This window comes from Polyodon spathula, chromosome 11 (assembly GCF_017654505.1).
Source record: "Polyodon spathula isolate WHYD16114869_AA chromosome 11, ASM1765450v1, whole genome shotgun sequence".
NCBI classification, from domain to species: domain Eukaryota; kingdom Metazoa; phylum Chordata; class Actinopteri; order Acipenseriformes; family Polyodontidae; genus Polyodon; species Polyodon spathula.
The window spans coordinates 6,550,457-6,571,072 of NC_054544.1; the positions used below are offsets into that span (position 1 = coordinate 6,550,457).

The 20,616-nt window shown below is 36.5% G+C and overlaps 1 protein-coding gene across 1 annotated transcript; it reads left to right on the forward strand.

The window, feature by feature from the left end:
* Positions 1–12,605: 12,605 nt before the first annotated feature.
* Positions 12,606–20,064, forward strand: LOC121323365 (metalloreductase STEAP3-like). Its single transcript, XM_041264394.1, has 5 exons — positions 12,606–12,876; positions 15,533–16,016; positions 16,119–16,646; positions 17,907–18,071; positions 18,892–20,064. The coding sequence occupies exons 2-5, from the start codon at positions 15,555–15,557 to the stop codon at positions 19,189–19,191; spliced, it is 1,455 nt and encodes a 484-aa protein (XP_041120328.1). The 5' UTR covers positions 12,606–12,876; positions 15,533–15,554; the 3' UTR covers positions 19,192–20,064.
* The last annotated feature ends 552 nt before the right edge of the window (positions 20,065–20,616 follow it).

Below are 20,616 nucleotides of genomic sequence, written 5' to 3' on the forward strand. Positions count from 1 at the left end.
AATTTCACTTGGAGGAATTCTGAATAATTCCCTATATATAGTTCACTGTGCGTTGGGTGAAAATGTTAAATCAAATTAAGACTAATGCAGACTGTCACGGGTTACTGCTTAAAATATGTAGGTATACTTAGAATACCTTTTAAGGGGCTTTCCTTCCGGCATTTTTTGTTGAGTATTTTAGAGGCATAACATTATATTTATGCTTATCAATAGAGTGGAAATGTAAACTCTTATTAGTTGCTGTCGTGCATTTAAAAAAAAAAAAACGCTCTAAAGAAGAATGTATAGAGCGAGAGAGAGAGAGAGAGAGAGAGAGAGAGAGAGAGAGAGAGAGAGAGAGAGAGAGAGAGAGTATATTGCTGCTATGACCAGTGTGCTAAGTTTGATCTTCATATCCTTTGCATAACATATTTACAAGTGATTTCACATTTATTTTATTGGATCCTATAGGTTTGTAAGGTATGGTGAACAGTCATACTGCTTGGAATCACATCTTTCTTCTATGCTGTAAATTCTCTTTATGTACAGAAAAGATGAAACCTATATGATGCTACAATGTAACAACATCAATTGTTTGTGTGTGTGTGTATATATACTGTATATATACACACATATAATATCAAATTGTAATTCATTACTTAAGTCAGACAGTACATAAATGGTTTTATTATTATTATTTGTTTTTTGACAAACCTAGTTTCCTAAAGCACACTGGGGCCACAAATACCAAAGAAGATGGCCAGTCGCTGGTCCCCTTGTTTTCTGCTGAATATATTTTGGTTCTCCATATGTATTGTATTTCTTAAATTTGAAATACGCAGATATTTGTAATATAGCACTAAAGTTGAAAAGTTGTTGTTGCTTCCTTGTGCCTTCATGTATTGGAGTTCAGATTCGCTCCAGTGGTCTAGTTGTACTCAGACCATGTGACCTACAGTAAAGGATCTGGAATCAACAGCTTATCTCTCAAATTAAATTTGAACATACTGAATTAAATTTGAACATACTGAACTAAGGTAAAAAAAAATAAATAAAAAAGTTAAGAACCAAACTGTTTTCATTAGGAACAGCAAGTCCATAGTTCACATTGCTCGTGGAATCATGTTGTTAACAGCAATGACTGAATTTTGTCAAGATGGTTCGGTGATGTGGCTCACAATCTACTAGAAATTAAGATGAGATTAAGTTTTCTGTTCTAAGAAACAGTGATACTTTGATCCCAGCAACACTGCTGAGGTGAAACAGCCTAGGCAGTGCGAGTGGAACAGACGACCTGGGTGTCTTGCATTCTTTTTATAGCCTAGCATGTACCACATATTATTTTCTATTTTTGAAGTGAAAAGAAATGTTTGCTGTAAAATGTGACTTACCAATCTGATTTGAACCCAGGCCTCCAAAGGTGTGTTGTGTACACAAGGCCCAGTTTGGATCCAAATATTTTGCACATTGCAAAACAGAGAGATATTCTTTCCAGGCAGGATGCATAGAGTTTAATGTATGCTTTTATATCCTCTAGGATTGACTAATGCAATAGTCAATTTCTCGCCTTCAACTTGTACAAAATGCTGCTGCTAAAACTTTAACTCGGGTCAAGAGGCAAGAGCATATCGCTCCGGTGCTGTCATCTTTGCATTGGCTACCAGTTAGTTTTAGAATAGATTTTAAGTTGTTGCTGCTAACTTATAAGGCTTTAGATGGTCTCACACTTCCATACCTTAAAGGTCTTTTGGAACTGTATGTCCCCAATCTCCCACTCCGATCATTGGATGCTGGCCTACTGTCTGTACCTATTATTAAGAAGAAAAAAAAACTTCATGTGGTAGATCTTTTAGCTATATGGCACCTAATTATGAAATTACTTGCCCATCACAATTAGAGAAGCCCTTTTAGTCAATGTCTTTAAGTCTAGACTAAAAAACAGTTTCTATAGTCTGGTATTTTCATCCAGATGAGCTGATACTCTCCTGCCCCATATTGTTCCCACTGTTTTTATTTTATTTTATTTATTTATTTGTATCTAGATTAAAGTCATATTTTTATAATACATGTTATATATTCTGTTTTGTTTTTATTCTGTTCTTTTTGTTTAAATGACTACTGTTGTTCAGTAATATGGATTGTTTTTGTCTTTGCAAAGCGCTTTGTGGCGACCTGTTGCAAAAGACACTATATAAAAATAAAATTGAATTGAAAAGACAAAACCATATGAACCTTTTCTAAAATAAACATTCAGTAATCCCAAAATAACAAGACACTGCATCAAAATCCCTGGATTCACTCGGCAAATAAATTATCCAAGGAGCTAACCAGGTAGCTTACTTCCAATTGCTAACTTTAGGATTTATTCAGAGAAGTAGAAGAAAAATAAATCACAGCATATTTTTCTGGGGGTTCATAGTATATAACAGAATCAAAGGGAGTGAAAGGGATTCTATTGAGAAAATTCTCTGAAATATATAAAAATCAAGCATGAGAGAAGCAGTATGGAGTTCTCTTCAGTGAAAATTAATAATGACAATTTTGCCAGAAACCGTTATTTCTTATTATACCTAATGAGTTATGTACTCAAGTTTACCATGTGGTTTCTGTTAAAGAAAGCAACAAATACTATTTGCAATAGTTTTTTTTTATTTCTGCAGACTAGGGGAGCCCACTCCATGAGGTAAAGGGAGTATTTAATTTTCATAAAATTGCATGTATCTGAAAGGATGGGAAATATAAGGACCAGCCCCTAGATACAATAAGACCTTATTGTAATCTAATCTGAAAGGTTTCAGTATCATGTTTATTAAACAGTAAGTTACATTTAATCATGAAAATATGAAGTTCATTTTAATTACTGAATTATATATTTCATTTTGGCAATTCACATCACCAGAACTTGAAGCATTCCAGCACTATAACAGGGGTATTGGTTGTGGTTTTAGAAAGAAACAACATAAAACAGCTGGAGATGTCGAAGAAACTGTATGGCTGACACAAACTGGGAACATCAGCCTACAAACCAAGCCCCTTTGCAACAATAAAAAATGACACCCTGAAACTGGTAGAACAGCAAGACCGGGCCACTTCATAATGATTGGTTGAATTCCTACCTTAAAATTACATAGAGTAACACTTCATAATGATTGGTTGAACTCCTGCCTTATCATTCCACAGAGTAACACTTCATAATGATTGGTTGAATTTCTGCCTTAACATTCCGCAGAGTAAACTATAAGTGACACTAATTTATCATTTACAAACACAGGGCTAAACAAACACTGTATCAGCAAAAAAGTTGCTTCTTCGAATTTCTTGGGAAGCTGCTGTAAGATTCCGCTTGTAAGTATTTTTGTTTTTATTGCATTTTTTCTATAGGTTGAAATTGGCCCAATGGTGCCTCCCTCATTTTTGGAATTGAATTTCCCCTTTTAAAAGTGGGAGAAACAGTGACAAATGGTGGCCAGATCAGTATTGCAGCTGTAATTTACAATGACATGTGCACTGGGCAATCTGTATCTGATCACAGTGTGCAGGCAAATATAGATAGCCAGGGAAAAACATACAAGCCTGAAGGATATGATTTCATTCTTTGGATAAGTTTCTTTTAAATGTACTGTATTATATTTAGGTATTGTCTTTTTTGCTTTGTTCCTCTTAGATTGTCTGTGTGATTACTTCCCTAGACCTGACAATGTAATTAAAAAACATATAAACATGTGGCATATGGACACCTCCACTATATTGACACTTATGTTAATTACATATGATATTAGCCATTTGTCTTTAAATAACAGTCATGTATATTAACTTGTGAGGTTTTTAAAAACTTGTAATTTAATTAATCTTCAAGGAAGTTCACTGCATTGTTTTGCTAGTTTTATTTTTTTTAGTAAGATATTGCAGCAGGGAGTCAAAAGTCAATCCATTAAGTTATTACAATTTTTCTACCAACTGCACTGTGTTCAGTATGGAGGCGGAGCCACGTGAACATTCTATTGCTTACACATTACATTTCAGTCTACATTAAAAAAAAAAAAAAGCTTGAAAAATGACCTTTAAAAGATTAGCATGAATGCCAAAAAGTATGTTCCTGGCTTACAGCTACCATAGTCTTGATAATGTATAGCTATCCTCATTTAGCTTGCCATCCACTGGCTTGAAATGTTCAAATATTAAAAGCTTAAAAAAAAAAAAATTGGAAAACATATAAGATGTAAAAATATAAGAATCTCATATTAGGACGATTCTAGTATATGCTTCCACTGGCCATGTTATATGTCAGCATAAAAGAGGGTATTTTGTGGAACTAATTTCCCTGTGACATTTGAAATCCCAGTTCAATCACACGGTTCAAACACAGAGTTTTGAAAATGCATGCGTTTGTCTTGGTTTTTTGTAGATAATGTTACAAGGCCTGGGAATTTTCACAAAGCTTTAGCAATGCTAGTTAAGCTGTATTTATTGCTGCCTTCTCAGAAGAAGCTGCCTTCAATGTTAGATTTGATTTGGAAAATGTTTCAAACTGTGCCTTTTCAACCAAAATGCTGTCATTTAGTTTCCTTTAATTATCCCCTTTCTGTAGCAGTTGGGGAAACAGGCAAATACATTTTCATTGTTATTTTTAATAAAATAATTTCCAGGTTAAGTGAAAAAAGCCACAAGTTAGCAGTTATTCCAGAGTAGCCCCACCAGATATCATAGCCTGCCTCACTCTAGCAAGCTACAGCAGCCCCAGCCATTAGCACGTGGGTTTAATAGCAGTGATGGATTTATGGCTGTTGCTGGAGCTGGATACACTACTCAAGGCCAGTTAAAGGAGGACTATTGCACTGAATTTGTCAAGTAGGTCATGAACTTTCTCCAGGGCTTGCTGAAGCTGGTGGAAAAAAACTCTTAGTGTTAAGAAAAGCGCCAATTAGAGACAACATTTATATTTCAAGTGGTATTTTTCAAAAATACTGGTATACAATAACAAACTTCCCAAAGGGTTGATGTTTTTTCAAGTACAGAGCCTGTGCCTTTAGTACAATTGTATTGCATCACTCCTAAAAATAATTGGACACATTTAAACTATTTGCTCTGATACTTTATTACAAAGTGTCAACAAGTAATTTGTGATTCACATTGATCAGAATGTTAATCCCTGTTTTTACATAATCTGAGAAGAGCCCCAGACAGCCACCACACACCCACAGATTATGATACAATCCACAGCCCTTAATAAGTTTCATCACAAATGGATAAACAGGGTGTTGATCTACATACGTAAGGACATGTGGGCCGGCCTCCCCTATCGCCCTGTCACAAGTGCAATTGATAGCAATTACTTTTGAGCAGCTTCACAAAGCTCTGGGAATGACCCTTAAATAATTAGCTTGGTTAATGGCTGTATAGAACATCAAAATTCCTACAAAGGGGCATTACAATCTATTATATGTATGAGCTATCACACAAAAACCATTAAACTGAAAAGTAGGCTTCCAAAAATGACACAGCATTGAAAGGGGAGAATGAGGATTAGGACAGCAATGTTTAGATCAAATGTTTTAATATTCTTTTTTCTTTTCTTTTTTTTTTTAATTAGATGGAACAAAATGTATAACAATAATTGTTTGAAAAAGAAACTGAGGATGAAATTGACATGAAAAACTTATCTAGTAATGTTATATATTGAATTAGAGCAAGAAAATACAGTAAGAAAATGCAGTAAGAAATATCTAAAACAAACCAAGTAAAAGCTCACAACAAACATATTTGCTGGCAGTATAGCACATTATTTAATAGAAAATATCTTTGCTTTAAAATGTGAACAACAGTTTGATATTAAAAGTACCTATGTTGGCTAACAGAATTTAGCAGAAGGACGACCTGCTTGTCTAAACAGGTTAATATCAAAGCTCCTCTGTTTACACAATGTTTTGAGCAACTTTTTGCTTGGTAAACATCAGGGGTAGTGCCAGGAGGGAGACAGATAGTAAATTGCTAAGTTGGTCTCATTGCATCTGCATTCCTTTAACAAAAACAGCCTTTTCTTTCAAGTTCAAAGGGATTCAGCGTGGAGTATGTTATTCATGACTACTATATCATTCTGTATCCTAGCATGAGTCAGCCCACAACAATTTCAGCTGCTATTATTAAATCCAAATTCACCACAGCTGCTTAGCAGAACAAAAATCTTTTTTTTTTCCTTTTAGATCAAAAAGCGATCACCTAAGGGGGCTTCTGAGTGGCGCGTACAGTAAATACGCTTTGTGTGGAGTGCAAGATGCGCCCTATAGCCTGGACATTGGCGGTTCGAGTCCAGGCTATTCCACTGCTGACCATGGATGGGAGCTCCCAGGGGGCAGCACAGCGTCTAAGTTGGCAAGGGTGTCCTCGGCTCACCATTCACCAACAACCCCTGTAGTCTGGCCAGGCACCTGCAGGCTTGCCTGTAAGCTGCCCAGAGCTGTGTTGTCCTCTGACACTGTAGCTGTGAGGTGGATGCATGTTGGGCCTGCAGTCTGTAAAAGAAGCAGTCGGCTGACAGCACATGCTTTGGAGGACAGCGTGTGTTCGTCTTCGTCCTCCTGAGTCAGTAAACGGGTGGTAGGGGGAGTTGAGCCTAAAAATAATTGGCTATTCCAAATTGGGGCGAAAATAATAAAAACAACTGGCAACTACTAAATTAAAAAAAGTGATCACCTATCATTTCATGGATTGCAAATAGTTTCTCTTAAAATGGTATGATTATTCCCTTTTAACTATTGCTACTTTTTGCAACCAAGGACACCAAAGTGCATCACACAACACCACCCATTACACAATGCTACTTGTCACATGTGCATGCCCCTTAAATGTACAAAAGTGTAGGGTATCAACCGTTCTATGTGTTGCCTTCAGAGCACAGCCAAAGCTACTCCACGGCATCTAATGTACCACAGGCTCTCAAGACAACTATCATGCTCTCCCTGTTCCTCTTCCAGCAGATGTTTAGAATATTCCTCTGTAATCTTTTTTAAGTGCACTACTACAGGTTAAATACCTACTGGAAACCACGTCCTGCTGTTACTGAAGTCAACGGCCAGATCTCTCTTCCTCTCTTCTGATATCTTCACAGTAAGATATCCATGGTGCTCTTCATGCCCTTGTGGACCATGTCACAGGGAACTGCTCAACATAAGGCTCTCATGCCCTAAATACCAATGAAAGAAAACTCCCCTAGCAAGCCTCAGGCCTCGTCTGACCTCTGGGAAAACAGTCAGCATGTACAATCTGAAATATCATGTACACTTCTCTCTTGTAAACAATAACAGGTTGCCTACGCAAACACTCAGATCTAAATTTTTTAATTTAGGTGCCATTTCATAGTAAAAAAGACATGCCTTTCTTTGTTCATTTTACAATGGTAGGTGATACGTATCTAAGACAAATTAGACCTTAAATGTTAAATCTGTACACAGGACAGGAGGAATTATTGATGCCTTATTTGTTACATATTGAGTTGCGATACACCACCCGGGGAACATCGATGGTCCATTTTTTTTGTTTTATATTTGAAAGTTCATTAAACACATACACTGCTTTGACACTTCCACACCATCTCACCTATTTGAAAGGATTGAATTTAACTATGAATTGATCCAAAAAGACACTTATGGCTAGTTATCATTAATCTATTTTAACATTAAAACTTGTGCATTCGATTCTAAGTACACAGTGCATTTGCACATTTCAAAGTGAGCTTCACAGTGAATGCATCTGCAATTGTGTTTCAACAGAAGACATTGGGTTGAAAGCTTGCATCCATTCACAACACTGAAACATAGAGGAAACTGCATTAACAGTGGCTGATTGCCAAGTACTATTCCTCTGCCTTTCTCTAAAGTCTTTAAATCCACAAACTGCTGTCTCCACAGGTCTGCCCACGACACTGCAACAGGGCTCAAGTCACTTCTTCGCTCTTTTCCAGGGCTCACTGCTCAATGATCAGGTTTGCCTTCATCCTTGGCATTTTTATTATTTATTGGGGGGGCCAGTACTAGCTGAACAATATTAGATTTTCCTCAGGAAGAGAAATGACAAAATCAATGGTTGTCATACCCAATAATCCACTTGACCAGAAGATACAATAATTTAACAGCTGTTTTTTGGTCTTTAAACATGGTCTCTCCATTTACATCTTTATTGCAACTCAAAGATTTAAACATCCATTCCAAAGAGGGTCTGATGTGGAGAAGCTCAATTCCACTTAACATTTTTTATTATTAGTGTTTGATAAACACGAGAGAGTTCATAGGTTCACTGAAGCAGTTTGGCCAGCAGTCTACCATGAATGGTTTTACCTATTGAGATTCAATGTAGATTTGTTGCAGATGCATTTGCTATGTATTATGATATCTGTCAAGCCATTTTACAGTTTTAAGACTGCAAGCCCAATGTGAAGGGATTACAAAAATTCCTTACGGTAAGCAGTCTGACATAGAATACAGCAAATGTTTATTAAAAAGGAACCACTTGTAATGGCAGATTTGTTGAATGTACTCTACCAGCTGCCTCCATATCTTAGACAAAACACACTTAACTCCGTGTTTGTATTCTCCTAATTTACCCATCAATAAAACATACAGCTGTAACCACTAGAGGTTTTAATCTACATTCAGCAAAGGCAAACTGATGAAAAAGTGTTGACGGGATTTGACCTGGAGTCATACTTCCCTTTTCGCTTTATTTAATAATTTTCAGTTTCAACTCGGGCCAAAATAACACATGATTTTACCCTCATAGTGCCTTTCAACCCCTGATTTAATATCTTTTCTTTGTTGCATTACTGTATTTTTATCATTATGCTAATACAGTCATGCACTGTTATCTGCAATAGTATGGAAATCCAAATGAAATCCAATTTAAAAAAATGCCAGACACTGGTCTCTACTCAATATTACCTGTACTGTTTAGTGTTTGATTCATACCTTCAATTAATGAATCAAAAAGAAAACAGACCTTGGATACTGATAACAGAACTTTATTCCATTTTACAAATGTATTTCATTACTGTTTTCAGCAGTAAAACTACAAAAATTGACATTATTCAAAATACAAGGTTTACTCATCCAAATTAAGCTTTGCAGTGGAGTACTGTGTGCAGTTTGAATCACTGGTATATTCGTTGAATCCAGGAGTTAACCTGAGACCACTACCTGTGGAAAGAATTAAAATCAAAGTTTTTTTTTATTATTTTGTACCTAGCTTCTGCAACCCACTCTCTAATCTTAAATGAGTTCTGGCTCAATTCACAAAACTCCCTTTCCCATGCTGCACTTAAACATCTATTGTATGACATTCATTTTTAACGTTTTAAATCATAACATTTAAAACAAACACCCGTAATTCACAGTAATTATTCCATGTGTAATACAAGAAACAGCTATCCATACTGTGCATCATTTTGAAGAATCACATGGCTTAAATCAACTGCCACTTGGACCTACTGACTGGTGCATCTGAAGGTCATTAAGTTTAAATGCTGTATCCAATGTCATTGTGCTATGTTCGAACTAAAGGTTTTTGCAGAACTAGTATTAATGATTTAAATATACTGCACAATGAGCCAGGGAAACCATGCATTTAGGGACATTAAAATTGTTTGCTAGGGAGAGATGTTGTGAAACACCAGAAAAAGCATAGCTCAAGTAACCTCAAATGAAATTTGCATTAGTTTGAAAAGAATACATTTTACACAAATCTTGATTTTCAAGTGCACAGCAGTTAATGAGGTTGCTTTAATAATGTATTTTTGTTTGAGCGACATGCTAACCCACAGCAGGTTAAGGCCAATAGCAATGCCACAAGTGCAGAGGAGGAATGCTTTCAAGAGTCACTAATGCCCAGGGGGCTTCAATACTATTTTCTCATCTAATATTCAGTTTAGCAAATTAGCAGCACCTGGGATTATGCTTGTCTGAATGATGTCTGAAGAAATGCCATAAAATAAATGCTCAAATACTGTGACTAGTTTATTATTATTACTCACTACTTTATCCATTGCAATGGCTGAAGTTAACAAGGTCCTGGTGACTAAGCCCCCTCAGTAGTACAGTAGGTATGGAACCCACACAGAGCAAGAACCCGTTTAATACTATTCATATCACAGCTTCAAAACTTTGTTCTCCCTTTCAACTTGGTCTTTTGTTTTAAAAAGTTACAGGTTTGTTGTGAATAAGAAAACAACATCCAGCTGTCTTACCATTCACAAGGTTGTACATGTTGTGGTAATTTGTTCCAGAGTCTAAAATAGCATACCAGCTTCGGGAAACTGACTGACCCTGGAGAGATAAAGGAGTACTCTGCTTATAATTTAAACATATACAATAAACAGTGTCAAAACTAGGGTTATGGGTGGCAGGCAAGAGATGGCTCTAGAAGAAACCATGCAGAAAGAACCCAAGTTGGCTACATCTGGGTAGTACCCAGGTTTTGCATCTGACTCCTCTCCTTTTCTTGAACTTCCAGTTCGGACAGCTAAACTTGGCTTATGGGCGATTTTTTAGGATTATAACAAGTCAAACCAAGACTAAACTTCTCTTTTCAGTTTTACTGCAATGCGCTTAAACACCATTTCTTTTTTATTGTATGTGTTTTAATTAAACCAGATTAGTTTAAAAAAAAAAAACACAAACAGCACATGGTCAGGCTAAGCGGTTATTTAGACTTTGGCTCATTTTCTACTGTTAGTCTACCTCCATACAAAGTACAGTAACTGTCTTTCTTACCAACACTTCACAGTTATCCCTCTCCTTGGAATTAAAGGTGAACTTGATATCATCCACAAACTTCATAAGCGGAGTCATGTGTGTAGCCAATAGTTCACTATCACCAACTGAAACAAGCTTCAAAAAGTTCCATTCAAGTTAAATTTGTAATGTCCCCCAAGGAACAGCTGAGATTATATATATATGATATATAATATATGGATATATATATATATATATATATAGAATATATAGTATATATATATATATATAAAGCATCAACTTATCTTACTAAAACAGACATTTATTATTGTTATATGAATGTATAGTGTTATCTGTGAAATTAATAAAAACAATTCACAAAAAAATGAAGATCATTCAAAATATAGTACAAATCTTACTGAATATAAACACTTTTGGTTTTTCGCATTTTCCCACTCATTGACCTGAGCAACCAGAAGAGATGACACGTTCATGCAAGGCACAGTAAAAGTCCTGGAAAGAGGATCATAATTACAAAACGTATCAAATACATACAAAATTGCGTACTGTGCAATTTATATAGAGCAATTTATATTGGGTATTAATAACTCGTACAACATGTACCATAACATGTAATATGGGACTACTATCAGTTTATTATAACTAGTTTAGTCATACTACAATCCACGAACCTCCTGATATGATTGCACACGAGTTAATATATTAACCTGGGCCGAATACCCACCATTTAACAGAACACTGAGCATGTAGAGGTCCAGCGGCTAGAGCTGCCATTGCAAACCCGAGAAGCAGCAGCAGGGCAGACGTGGAAACGCACACACAACGCGAGGTGCATTTTGGCCCTTTAGATTCGGGTATAATCGTAACCTTGTCTTTTTCTAATAGATCGTAAGACTGTTGCTTCTCGTTACACATCGTTACTTTGTTTCATGTCTTTCTGGACTAGTGCATCAAATGTTGCTTGACTGAACTACGGTGCAAACATCAGCACCAGCTCTTCTCAACATAATCCTGTTTATCAGCGTCTCATATTAACATCCTACCTCTGCCAAATGTAAACCAATCGCATGGGTTGAAAACGGGATAGGTTATTTATATACACCAGAAGCACCAATCAAACGTAGTTAGGAGGCGGGACTGTGACATTTAAATTATGAACCGGAAAAAGTCAATCGACGACAACGTGACAAAAGTTCCTGCTACTAGTGTCTATTGTTTAAAACTGCAGACAGTATCTGACAGTACATTATACAACGCTAGTTTACCGTGTTCAAAAGTACTATTGGTGTTTACTTAATTCCGCACTTGAAATTAAGTCACTTTCTAGTCGTCGTGGGAAATATACTATATATATATATATATTATATATATATATATATCATATATATATTTATATATATATATATATATTAAAATTGTTACACCTCAGTGCTAGTGTTAGTTTTGATCCAATGATAACTACATCGTGTTCTCCATCATGTCGCCTCCAAACTCGTAGTCCATGAGGCATTTTGAGCAGGTACCACGTAAAACGACCATTTGCTTATTTTGAATAAAACTGGTTATATATATATATATATATATATATATATATATATATATATATATATATATATATATATATAGACACACACACACACAAAATGCAGTAAATGATCCATTATTAAACATGCAAAATCCAATACTAACTGAAATAGTCTACTCAAATTTTGCTTGAAATAATGTACACAACAACACTACAATGTATACTGCAGTGTAGAAAACTGGTGTTTTGGATGATATTATCCTAAAAGTTTGTGTTTTTTTTTTGTTTTGTTTTGTTTTTGTTGTTTTTTATATGCACCAATTGTATTCATAAGGAAACTATATTTTAGTTTTTTAATGTCAACGTTACTCTGTTTCGGCATATTTGTAGCCAGAATATTTGCTTTTATCATCTTTTTTATCACCAGTTGTTTAGTCGTTAATGACAAGAAGTGTTTGAAAATGAGATAAGCACAAGAAGCACGCCCATTTTATCTACAGCCAGCACTACAACGATTAGAGTTCCGTAATCCAGTACCAGGCCACTCCGCCTACCTTCGGGTGGGCAGAGCGCAGCGAGGTCACCGCAACTGTTTAGAAGATCCGAGTGAGCACGCTGCGCTGCTGAAATTATGTGAGTAAACATTAAAAAAAAAAACAAACACAACATTTTTTCTAAAAGACAATTAAATTGGCAGTTATTTTAAACTATAATTTGTTCTTTCTAGGTTGTGGCTCGTTTGGCAAAGTGTACTCTAGATTAGCTTGCAGGCTCAGTTTACTTGAAACGAAAGATCAAGGCAGGAATCGTCAGCTAAAAAAAGTTTCGAGTAAAATTGGAAACAAAGTTCTTGAAACAAAAGCGCTGTTCTCTTAACTCTCTAACTGGTAGCGTTTTACCTTGTGCTATTTTTGGGCTGTGGAGACAAGGTTAGGATTGATCTTTATTTAATGACCAGTGCCCATTTTAGTGCATGTTACATTGCATATTCATTTACTTATAACATTCAATATGTTTGAATTTGTCTGCAATGGGATCATATTTCTATTTATCGGTATGAACAAATAAGATAAAGTAATTACAAAAAAAAAAAAAAAAAACTAAAACTTACATTTACATTGGCTATATCTTTTTAGCAACAGCCGTGTCCCGGAGAAAAGTCACTTCGGCGTCAGACTGATTTCTGTAATCTCTTATTCTGAGGTGCTCCGCTAACCGCATGCCCTGGAAAGACAGGGTCCTGTTATGGGTTGATAATGCAGTTTCCTTGTCCATCCATCCACAGATCACAAAGATGTGTAATGTGCCAGTTAACAGTAATAATTACTTTTTAAATATCGCCGCTGCCAACAGATCAAAATTAACTCAATGCCTGCAATATCTGTAAATTAATTGGTGAACTGGAGTTTTTATCACCTCATAACAGTGGAAATGTATCTAAAAAATACGAATTACAGAAAATGTGGTAACTATAAAATGTATAGGCATTTTGCCTCCCACTTTTTTTTTTGTTTTTGTTTTTTTTCCAGATTGAAAACTAAATTGTGCAGAAGATTGAAAATATATTTTTATTAACCCTATGTTCTATGATGAAATTGTGTGGTTTTGTACTTTTCCAAAACATTTGCAATTTAGTAGGTAGAATTTTTAAAAAGAATAAGGAGCTACATGTTTGTTTTTTTTTATTTATTTTATTTGTTTTGTTTGGTTTTTTTTTTTAGGATTCTGCTAAAGTTAAGACTGTAATACTTTAATTGATGTTGTAGAAAAACGTGAGAGATTAGTTGGTCTACTATGTCCAGACATGTCAAGGCTACTGAATGTACCAAGAGATTGTTGAATTCATTTTGTAAAAAAAAAAAAAAAAAAACACAGAACAATGCTTCCCTCTGTGTACTGCAGCTCTCAAAGGATGCTGTGTAATGCAATTTGAATCTGTTCACACTACAATAAGTTAGTGGTAACAGAACAGTGATTTGGGACGATGTTAGGCTGCATACAAAAACTCATCTAAAACATTGAAAATGTAGAAAGAAATACAGTACTAGCATCTTTTTGTATTAGTCTGAAAACAAAGTTACAAACTCAGAAATATGATTTACCACATACCACCCAATGTCTTGCATTTAATATTTAACATGAAAACCCAATGTTGTTTAATTTTTAGAAATCCCAAACCAGACATACGATTAACCAAACAGACTGCAAATAATGCATTTAATGGCCATGAAAGCATTGTTATTTCTGACTGACTGCTTTTCTCCTCCCTGCATATACAGAGACTGTGACTCTGATATTATTAAAACAGTTGTTCTTCGAGAGAGATTGTCTGGATTAATGCATATGAGACATTTCCATCTGTTTGCTGTCCGCATGTTATCTGTTTTCTGCTTGCCAATAACAGGAGCTAATTAATAAGGTGTTTATAGCTTTTGTATTTTCTAAATTCATTATGTTAAAACTAGAACCCTACACTGTTTTATTTACAGTACAAAGTGCTAATGACATGTGTTTATTGGGACGAAGTTAACTTAAAAAATAAAAACCACACACAAACACCCTTACAAAAACACATTTCATTTCAGTTTTAATTGACACAAGCCCAATGAAAAATTGGTTTGGTTGGGTGCAGATCAACATCAGATTGGCTCAGGTACAGGAAAGTGCTTGATGCTTGATGGCTCAGGTACAGTAAAGTGCTTGATCAATTCCTGCCTACTACACAATTTCATGTAGGGGGCCAAATATCAGGCAGACTTTAAGATGGAATGCTGCCAGGCTTTCAAAGTGGGTGGTCCCTCCAAGACATTTTTTATGAGGCAAGGTGTGGGAACCAAGGGGTTCCCTTGTTCAGGCTTTTTTTTTTTGTTTGTTTTTAAGCATATGTGACTGACATTAATTCTACAACAGTGTCCCTTTGACACTGCCTGGAGGTTATTTTAGAACATGATTATTTACTTATTGTCTGATTTTGATAGTAAGTAACTTTTTCGGGAGAGCTGTTTATCTGACTTGCTCGGAACAGATCACCTTGTAAAACTTACAGTTATGAACTGTGCGCCGTCAGTATGAATACACATGGCTCTCTTCAAAAAGTTAATACAGATGAAACGTAGAGGAAATCCAGTAGGTTACTAAGGTAAAACTAACCTTAGTAAGAGTGGCTATAGATGAACCTAACTTTTCTTTTTAATTTTTCTTTTTTTTAATCATACAGCTGCACATTGTTGTGGACCACTATTGTTGAATGCCATGTTTCTAGTCTACTGTTTTTTCTCTTTCCTTTTAGAAACGGACTCGCACGTGGAGAAATGTCTAAACCTCTGTTAGGAAAGTCTGAGAGTGAACAGAGTTACTCAGAGCTGAGCGGTATGACTGTAGGGATATTGGGAAGTGGAGACTTTGCCCGTTCTTTAGCGACATGCCTTGTGTGCTCTGGGTTTAAGGTGGTGGTTGGGAGCCGGAATCCAAAAATAAGCGCAGCCCTGTTTCCTGCTATAGCTGAAGTAACTACACAAGAAAAAGCTGTAAACAAGACGGATGTCATCTTTGTGGCAGTGTTCCGGGAGCACTACTCCTCTCTGTGTGATCTAAAGGAGGCTCTTGAGGGTAAAATACTGGTTGACGTCAGTAACAATACAGAGGTGAACCACCATCGTGAATCAAATGCCGAGTACCTGGCCTCACTGTTCCCAAAATGTATGGTCGTAAAGGGATTTAACGTTATATCAGCCTGGGCTTTGCAGTCGGGTCCAAAAGATGGTAATAAGCAGGTAATTGTATGCATTCCACCATAGGATAAATTCACTAAACAGGGAACAAATTCAGAGAAGGGCTGAAAAAAAAAAAAACACACCTGATTCTTTCCTCCACAGGTCCTGGTCTGCAGTGATAACAGAGAGGCCAGAGCTACAGTGTGTCAGATTGCACGGAATATGGGGTTCATCCCTGTGGATATGGGCTCACTCTCGTCTGCCAGAGAGATTGAAAACATCCCTCTGCGCCTCTTCCCACCCTGGAAGATCCCACTGATGCTCTCCCTGGGTCTCTTTGTGTTCTTTTATGCCTATAACTTCACCAGAAGGGTGATCCATCCTTACATAACCAAGGGGGAGCACTGTTTTTATGAAATGCCAATTGAACTTGTTAACGTCACGCTGCCCTGTGTGGCATATATAATGCTTTCCCTGGTTTACTTGCCTGGAATCCTGGCAGCCTTTCTGCAGCTACGATACGGCACTAAGTACAGGCGCTTCCCAGACTGGCTGGACCAGTGGCTGAAGCACAGGAAGCAAATCGGCCTGCTGAGCTTTCTGTCGGCTGCACTGCATGCTGTGTACAGTCTGTGCCTCCCAATGCGGAGATCTGCTCGCTACCAGCTGTTGAATGCAGCCTTTAGACAGGTAAAGGTTGACAAGCATTTTAGCAGGGTGTCTTTATAAAGCCCTTCCACAAAATATCCTTGGAGACCAGTCGAAGGACCCTGCAGTTTAATTTCTTTTTATTATAGAAGTATAAAACCCAGCAGAATTTAACAGAACTCATCAATTTCAACTGTAACATGTAATAAAAAATGTGTTTATAGTACAGCTTCTATTGAGATTCAGTCTAGGTTTACACAAATGAACATGCAATGATTTCTTTATAACTCCTAATAGCTCTCTAAATGAAGCAATAAACCTGTGATAAAATTCATTAGGCACACTGGTAGTATATGTGCTGCTGGAATCTCCTTTAGTTAATGCTGTCATTGACTTCTTAAAATGTCATTAAAAACAGAGCTGCTAATCGCGGAGGTCATTTTGCTCACTTTGGGACTCTCAGTGCATTCATTTTTAATCTGCTTTATGGGACATTTGACAAAGGAATTGTCTATTTTTAATCCATCAAGACAATGCTATGCCCCCTTGTGGAATTTAATTTTAATGACATGTTTAAAGATCATTACATGGCAAAGAACTAAAAAGAAATAATAAACTCCTTAATCCAACGAAAACAGTATAGAATAATAGAAGTTAACTACTTTGTATTTTGGTATCTATAATTTATACTGCTAATCATTAAAAGACAAAAAGAGGAATTGCAGCTATTTTATTGCAAGACATTTAAAATAAATTAATTCATGGTTATTTTAATATTTTGTTATTCAGGCTCCCAGTGCCGTCTAGATATATTCATTCCACAGCATCACCTAATTATGTGGATGTCTTGCATTAGAAACAGTTGGCAACATTCTATTTGTGAACACTTGCCTCATCCTCGTCCTCACCCACACCCAGTAGCACATGTTGGGTGGGGCCAGACATCTCACGATTAGTGGTTAACAGCCTAATTAATCATGATGAGGTTGGTGGTAAAGGATATTCAAATTGTCAGTTTTTTCCTCTTCTGTATCAGTGCAGCAGTAGATTAACTAGGGTGTCACTACGGTTTGAATGATTTTAAAGTGTGCTGGTGTCTGTATCAAGATTAGCAACTTTGTGGCAGTGCAGACTGGGGCCCGTAAAATAAAATAAAAAAATAATAATAAAAAATCAAGCAAGAATTTGCACAGACCAAGCTGCAATTCAGTTCTATACCTCAAATATGCCTATACCGTTGGGCTACATTAATAAATACAAAATAGTTGACTAAAAGTGACAGTTTGATGTTTCTGTTGGCAGGTTAAGGAGGGTGAAGAGAACGCCTGGGTGGAAGAGGAGGTGTGGAGGATGGAACTTTACATCTCGCTGGGAATCCTGGCTCTGGCTGCTCTTTCCCTGCTAGCAGTCGCCTCACTGCCCTCTGTTGGGAATTCCCTCAACTGGAGAGAGTTTAGCTTCATTCAAGTGAGTTTTAATTAGTCTGTTGATCATTAAGCATCCCTGTAAGATAAGCTTATATGTTTTTTTCCATTTAAGAAATGCAAACCACTTAAGTGTTACGGAAGCGCCTCGATCAAAATGTACTGACACACCCTCTTATTCTGACCGTCAATAACTGAAGAATTTGACTGCATTATACTATACTAAATACAATATAGTTTCTTAGTCATCGTTTTTGTCAAAAAACAAGTAGTTTGTATTGAGTACATGCAATAATGGTTCCATTTATAAGGGATTTAGTTTTTCTTGCTGCTTTTGAACTTTTCTTGGTATTTACACTCAGCTAACCCTCCCAGTATAGGATTAGTCACATACTGGTACTCCTTCAGATTTAAGCCAAAGAAATCTGCAGTGCCTGTCATACCTAGGGCTTTCACTGTGGAAAAAGATGACAGTAAAGCAGAATGTATTTTTTACAAACTGCACGTACAACTCCATGAGCAAGTATCCCAGTTGTTTAGCAGGTTTGAGAATAGTATTAATGTTTCACTTTCAAAGCAGAAATCACCAGAAAGATTCCCTGCACCACATTACATTCTAATGTACACAGCCTTGTTCAACTGCTGCATCATTCCAACCAATTTTAGTTTTTTTGCTTAACAAAGTTAACAGTCTCCAGAAACGGTGGTGGGGGGGGGGTGGGGGGGTAATGCAAACTTGAAATGAATGCTGCTTGATTAAAAGTGTCTTATAGTTTTATGTTAGAATTCTGATTGTTTTAAAGCTATGAATGATTTATATTATTGTTGAATTAAATTTCTATATTTTTTTTTTTTTTTTTAAGTCCAAACTGGGATACGCTGCCTTGGTAATAGCTACTCTCCACACACTAACCTTTGGGTGGAAAAAAGCCTTTGACGGAAGCCATTACAAGTTCTACTTGCCTCCGACATTCACACTTGCTTTGGTTGTGCCTTGTGCTGTCCTGCTTTTTAAAGTGTGCCTGCAGTTACCCTGTGTGAATACAAGGCTGACACAGATCCGAAGAGGTTGGGAAAAGGGACGACTTATCAGGTTCCAGTTATCCAAGGAGTCAGGTCTTTGCAATGAAGACTTCAGCAATGAGGACACAAGCAATGTGTGACAGAAACAGTGCGTGCTAAACACACACACACACACACACACTGTTACTGCAGTCCCAGCTGGCAAAACCCAAAAGCAGTTTTCAAGCACTTCTTTTTTTACTCCCAGCAAAACAAATCTAGACCATGCTTGTAGTCTCCCCTAAAACTGTCAGTTTAAGTAGCAGTTGGGCTGTCTGCTTTATTAACTTTGATATGTAGGTCAAAAACACTCAAATGACTTTGCTGTACGCCATGCTGCAAGGCAAAAAATATTACATATTCATTGTGCAATTTAATGCTACGTAACTCAAGCTTCCATGACAGAATATTGCTAATCCCTTACAAAGGTAGTAAACGAAGCAAACCTTCCTCGTTGAACCAGTTCAGGGGGGATGCAATTGATTTCCCAAAGAATTACAATAGGGTTCCCTTGAATTTCCAAAAGTCAATATAAGGATTTTAAATTACTTCAGTTTGTGTTATAACTCGTTATTGTTTCATTATACAAATCAGAGCTTTAATGTCAAGCTACAGTGTCAATTATTGACCATGCCATTTCAGCTACAAACCACTTGCTTTTTAATTTTTATATACATGCATTGTTCACCTAAATGTGTGGCATTCTTCTTTGATTTTTATCTTGCATATATTAAGCATTTACCAGCAATAATCTCAAGAAAATCCACACGATCAAATCAAGAATGCTTAACTTTGTATAAAATATATGGAGAACCTTGTTATAAGTCTGGCAGTACAGAATTTTTTTCTAAAACTGTTGTGTTTTTGGATTATGAATTACAAACTGTTGTTAATGTAGACAGTCGTCTTTCAGTAAACGAGTTGGCAATTCAAAAATATGATTATACCAATAAAGCCTAAATACCTCCAGTAAATTTCTACCAGTGTTTGTGGAAATATTCAAGAATAGTAATATTTAGTTATTTAATAATTTTGGCTCACAGGGGGGTAAGTGACAATCAATCAATCAAGGTGAGAGGTAAAACTTGGACTTAAAATGGCCTGTCAACAAGGCTACAATAACAACAATACAAGTGCACAGAAGAATTAAGTAAACACACAGGAAATATATTGAGAAATAATATCAAATTAAAGATTTCTTAGGAGACATGCACTTTTGTTCTATCAAACCTCTTCAAAAGCAAGCTGTGATGCAGTAGTGTTTTGCAGACCTTCAGGTAGACCTGCAGCTGTAGCACTTCTCCATGCAAAAGAAAAAACTATCTTTAAATGCTGCAAACGACCAGCAGACACAGGAGCACAAGCCCAACAGTAAAGGCAGCTGTAGAAGTGATTCCAGCCCAGTATCTTGAATTAGACACGTGAGCCGAGGTATCGACATGTCATGGTTTGGAAACATGAAGCAACACAAAGCCACATAAAATGAAAAACTTACCCTTAAAAAACTACAAATAGATGGTCTTCAA